The 5,678-nt window shown below is 40.5% G+C and overlaps 1 protein-coding gene across 1 annotated transcript; it reads right to left on the bottom strand.

The window, feature by feature from the left end:
- Positions 1–3,221: 3,221 nt before the first annotated feature.
- Positions 3,222–5,443, bottom strand: LOC106807762 (exosome complex component RRP41-like; the record flags this gene model as incomplete). Its single annotated transcript, XM_014810213.1, is given in 3 exon segments — positions 3,222–4,110; positions 4,607–4,676; positions 5,237–5,443. Coding segments are annotated over 3 exon segments (570 nt in total), but the record flags the coding sequence as incomplete, so codon positions are not given.
- Between the last annotated feature and the right edge of the window lie 235 nt (positions 5,444–5,678).

Here is a 5,678-nt window from a genome sequence, read left to right as displayed (position 1 = left end):
AGCCGTCAAAATCAGTGGCGTTCCAGCGGTACCTGAAATTATACAGCAACATGTATGGACCGCCACAGATTTTTTAATAGAGAGAGGTACCACTTCGTCTACGGGAAAGAGTTTGCGACCCACATTCATAAAACATAAACATTGCAATAGAAAACTAGCACTACCCTACCAGATTTCGCGATAATGTGCGGTCCCCGAAGGAGGTTGGCCCCGCCTAGCCCGGACTAGAACTTGCTTAAGCAACATCTTTTTTAACATGTTATCTTCGTTAGCTTCAAAAAAAAGATCTGTTCTATATTTCAAAACTTGAACGTTTGTCTGAAGCAACTTCTGCATTAAAGAGACGAATTGAAGTGGCAAATTTCATTAACTTCTGTAACGTTTTTTTGACATAGCAAAATGACCATTCTTACCTACACATATTCATCATATTAATGTGTAATATTTGCGGCCCGGCGCGCGGCTTTGTTGTCTAAAAGGTTGTAATAACCACAGTGGAAATGGAGACGCGAATCGAGAAATTATCACTCTAGGTCAATATGGACGTCATACTTATGTTGCCGGGGCCGGGCCAATGTAAGGGAATCCTAGAGGATACCGCAGAGTGAGACCACGGCGTGGGTTGAGGGTGGCTATCTCTTGATGGCGTGGCTGAGGAAGGGTGACGCAGCGAGTTGAGTGTTGTGTATAAGATGGATAAGCAGAACGCGCGAGTTGGTAATTTTTTCAATAATTGTCTAGTAGTAGCATATCAGAGATGACCCGAGAGGTGATCATTATATAGTGAATTTACCCAGTTGGAAAGTATAGGTTGAGCCTAAAGTATTACACATGAGAAGAAAAATGTTGAGGAGAATTGTCTGAAAAAAGCAAACGGCAACAAGGTCGCACAGTCAAATGAAAACTTTCTGCACAGAATGCAGAACAGCCCCTCGAGCGGAACAATGAAGGAAATGGAACTTCGGTACTCGATAGGAACTGCTAGACAAATACTTGCTGTGCTTGTGGGGGTGGCCGGTTCTTTGTGAATTAATGAGTCTGGCATCTGGCTGAATGTCATAATATGCTGCCAGCGAGAATTGAGAAGAACGGCAGGGTTACTTGTAGACCAGGCAACAAGTAGCGTTACATGCGATGTCAGACTCGAGCTGATCACCAGTGTGCTTCTCTGTCCTAATGTGTGTACTCTTGAACACCCAAAGCAGTCCGGCCTAAAACGAATCTTACATACTCTCTATCTCAATCTTTCTTAGGGGTCTGCATCACTAACAGTTCCGAACCGGTGCCGTTGTCCTGTTCTGTTTGTTTGTCCCTATCTGTCTGTCTGTCTGTACGTGTCTGTCGTCCTGCCAGTCCTGTCCGCCGTTCCGGTTCTTATCCACGCTTCCGGATCATCCGTCCGTGGGCCTGCCGGATGTCCGTGTACAGAAAGCGATCGTATCTGAGGGCACTCACATGTACATTCTGCCATCTACCCACTGCAAGACTCATGCTACAATATAACCGTGAATGCATTATCCACCACCCGGAGGGTAATTATTGTACGTATTCAAGCCTCGGAATATAAGTTACATTTACAGCCTACATGTTTGGTCTTCGACATGCATAAATAAGCATGAAATGATTACAAAAAACATTCAATAGTTTAAGCCACCGCATACACTATGTTTATACATCACATGACTTCGCTCACATTGGAGCTCGTGACGTCCAGCAAAGTGTTCTAGTTACACAACACTCAACGTGCGTTAGCGTGGCGTCGCTCGATCAACATGGGGCTATGACGTCACATGACCTAGATTACTATTCAGTTATTTCCACTGTGTTTATTACTAATTGGGCGCCAGATTTAAAATTGAATATGTTATTGAATGTATTTCTATGTATAAAAACGTTACAGAAGTTATGAAATTTGACTTCAATTGTCCTTTAAGCAGAAAGTTGTTCAGACAAGTCAGTTGAAATATAAACAGATCTGAAACTTAACAAATGAACATTAAAAAGTGCAACTTCATTACGGGGCCGCACATTATGGAAATCTGTAGGGTAGTGCTATTTTCTATGCAATGTTTATGTTATAATGTGGTCGCAAACTCTAGACCGGTACTCTCTCTTAAACTCGGTCAAATGTTCTTGTAAATTTCAAATACAGTGGAACCCTGATTTTACGCTCCCCGATTTAACATGCATTCGGCTCAGAATCGGATATAACGCGATGAGTCGTTGGACCCCTTTTTTGGCTCTTATAAAGCCACGTATATATAACCCCCGATTTAATGCGACCCCGCTTTATGGACCTCAACCATCGCGTTATAACGGGGCTACACTGTACTATATTTTTTCTATACTCACTCAGGAATAAGTGTGACCACATGTATGGGTAGTAATGAATGTCGATGCAGAAAGTAATTTTGGGGCTTGTTTCACCTTGAGATAATATCTGTATAACGTTTACTGTAATGAAAACATGACTATTGTAATTAAAATACATAGATAATAAAAGATAATACATGTTTGATTAAGGAATGTTTTATAGGATTTTGTATGAATGTTGTACTTTTAATGTTCTTTCACTAGGATGTACATATACCTGTCATACATCTAATCTAAATGAAGTTATTTTACAGACTACACCATGTATCGAGCTTCTAAGAGTTGTAATGATTTAATTTTCTGTGCTACTGTTTAATGGACATAGGACCGCTAATGACAAGTTAATGCCACGCATGTTGCACCCCCCCCCTGCACTTAATGCTGACGTAGTGCTATGGTGATGAGCCCTACTATACCATAGCTGTTCTCTTTATTAACATTTTTTAACATCCCACATACCCCTATTTAACTCCTCCCACATTATTTTAGCTGTTCATAATCATTTGAGGAAAAAACCATCGTGGTTACTTCGATGTTATAACCCAGTTGCATTCTGTGCTCTACGAAACTCGAAGCTGATAGCGTGAACGCCATTTCCCATGCCTAACCACGTTCCCACCACATACTCAATGATGCTTGCATCACCACTCACCAGGCTTGTTCTGCATCTACCTTGTCAGTTAAGATTTTACTGATTGCATTACCACCACGCAATTTTCTATTAACCACATTTCAACCACATATTGAGCGTCCCAGTGTCACAGTCACAACCTAGCAGACAGTCAACGTTGTGCAAGTACTGTACTTTGATAATGGTAAACTCGTCAACAAAAATTTTGCACAAGCAATAGTTTTTTTACAGCTATTTATTTTACCTTCTTTATGGTTTATATAATAAAGATAAGAAAATAAGCAAAATTTAAATTACGAGTAAGAATAACTCACTGTTGGTCCATAGTAAATGTCATATTATAAACAAGAGTTCCGAATACATTGATAATAGGAATATGCCAAACTCATCCATGGGTGAAACTGTCAGCATTCAGTAAAATGTAAAAAAGGGCCGGCACAGTAAGTCTTAAACATCAAAGACTAGATTGAGCATTGTATAGTTGCTGGGGATACCCTTATGTAAACATTCCAGGCATTCTTTCCCTCCACTCTGATACAGTTTGTGTACTGCCCGAATAGTTGTATCTCCATCATGGCCGGGCCTCACTGAAAAGCTCTGGCATTACTACTGCAACTCAAAGTGATTCTCGGTCAAACGGTCACTGATTTCTCTTTTTGAATCCAAAAATGCGGACCTCAACACAATGGTCTTACAGATGCTGAACTATTGCTATGTAAAAATCTTTCCGCATTAAAAAAGATTTCCCCACTGCATGCCTGTCGAATTTCTGCCTGCGTGGATTGCCTCGAACACACAGCAGTGGCACATCGTTCACGTGTTCCCTAGCTGCTGCCACACCTCACTGACATGGTCCCGCACCGCACGATCTAGCACCAGATGCACATCTTTGCATGCTTTCGTCGCCATGTCCATGACTTTGCTCAGGTGGTCAAGGTGAAGCCGTGAGCTCATCTCTAGCATGACAAACTGCTCTGACTTCGGAAGCATTGCGACGGTAAACTCGGCAATGTGATTCGTTTCTTCGAGGTGATTGATGTCGACAATGGTCACGTCGTCCACGAAACCCACCGTGCATGCGCACACGTAGTCCTTCAGCGGAATTCCTACAACAGCATTTAATGCAACATACACGAATTAACGCCGTCGCAAGTCGAGGTTGTTCCACCTCACTTAAGAATGGCAGAAATGTTGTATGCGATTCTAAAAGGCAAAAAATAGGTATCGAATTGCGCTATAAGTTTTGGCTTCACGTCAATTTATTCATTAGTTTATTGTAACTATAATTTCCTGAACTGGTCATCTCGACAATTTACAAAATGCAGGAAGTAGGTTGGTAGGTATGAAATTGCCATACTGTCATTTACTTACCAATGCCACCAGAGTCAAAAATGCTTTGGCATCATCAATAACAAAGCACTGACAAGTTTCAATCAGAACTATTCTTTGTTAACATAAATAATTGGTATGCTCCATAAACAAACTAGGATTGATTTAAAATAAATTAGAAAGCTGATTGATGCCGACTGCTCGAACATCATTATTTGTTAAAGCCCAAACTCGTGTATGTCAGATATAATTATTTTAAAAGCATTTATTTACCTGCATCTATTAATGCCAGAGTTGCCGCATTTACGCAGGCTGCAAAGTTTCCTCCGTCAGCCTGCAAGACCTAATTGAGAAAAGCGAGGTATTTAGATATAAAAAAGTAGTTCATATACTTCACCTGATATCTACATTCTAAAAACGGTCGCTAGCAGGTAATGGTGAGTATATTATTATATTGCTTGCCTAATAGTTATTGCAGAAAAACATTCTTTTACAGAAAAACATTTCTTACACAATACCTACATATTTCTGTTATCAGACATTCATTTTTGTTATCATTGATAGGGCAGAGTCAAAATAGACACTGTGCGGGGACAAGGATATAATGAGTGTATATAAAACTATTGGGGTGTAAAAACTGTAATAAGGTATACAATACATCATCAGTGTTTTTACTCACTACACTGACAATGATTACTTGGATATGATCCAACCTTGGTGGGACACTAACCAACACTCTGGAACTCAATGCAAGACTAGGACACCAGGGAGGTGGGAGAAAACCAGTATAGTATACTAGATAACCACACAGGAAGACAAAATATGCCAGGACACAAAATATCATGGCATCGATAAAAAATCAATTAGCATTAAAATCATAATAGTACTGAACTACTGATATACCTCAACAAAGATATCAATCTGCGATCTCGGATAGAGCTGAGTGAGAATAGTAGCCTCAAATGTCTGTTTCATGTGCATCGTCATCTCGGTAGATTTACGGTCACCACGAGGCCTCTGCTTCCGCTCTCCTGTGCTGAAGGTAGCCATGCTAAACTGACAGTTGACATATGCGCGATCATGGAGTGCTTTGCTCCTACTGCCTCTAATCTGCAAATAATTGAATGCAGTTTATAACCTGCGATTGCTCGGATTCCACGCAATCTGTTATATAATGCCCAATACCATTGGTTAATGCTGTAAACTTTTCTATACACTGATTGTACCGTGTACACACTCGACACACTGAGTAGATAATATCATAACCCTGCACAAATCTTTTGATGAAAAGCTGCGCTTCGCCTTCAGGTCGGCGAGTGATTAACTCACAATTAAAATAAACAGA

Source organism: Priapulus caudatus, unplaced genomic scaffold (genome assembly GCF_000485595.1).
Source record: "Priapulus caudatus unplaced genomic scaffold, Priapulus_caudatus-5.0.1 Scaffold233, whole genome shotgun sequence".
Classification (NCBI taxonomy): Eukaryota; Metazoa; Priapulida; class Priapulimorpha; order Priapulimorphida; family Priapulidae; genus Priapulus; species Priapulus caudatus.
The sequence above is the reverse complement of the archived record's forward strand: the minus strand, read 5'-3'. Positions and strand labels throughout refer to the sequence as shown.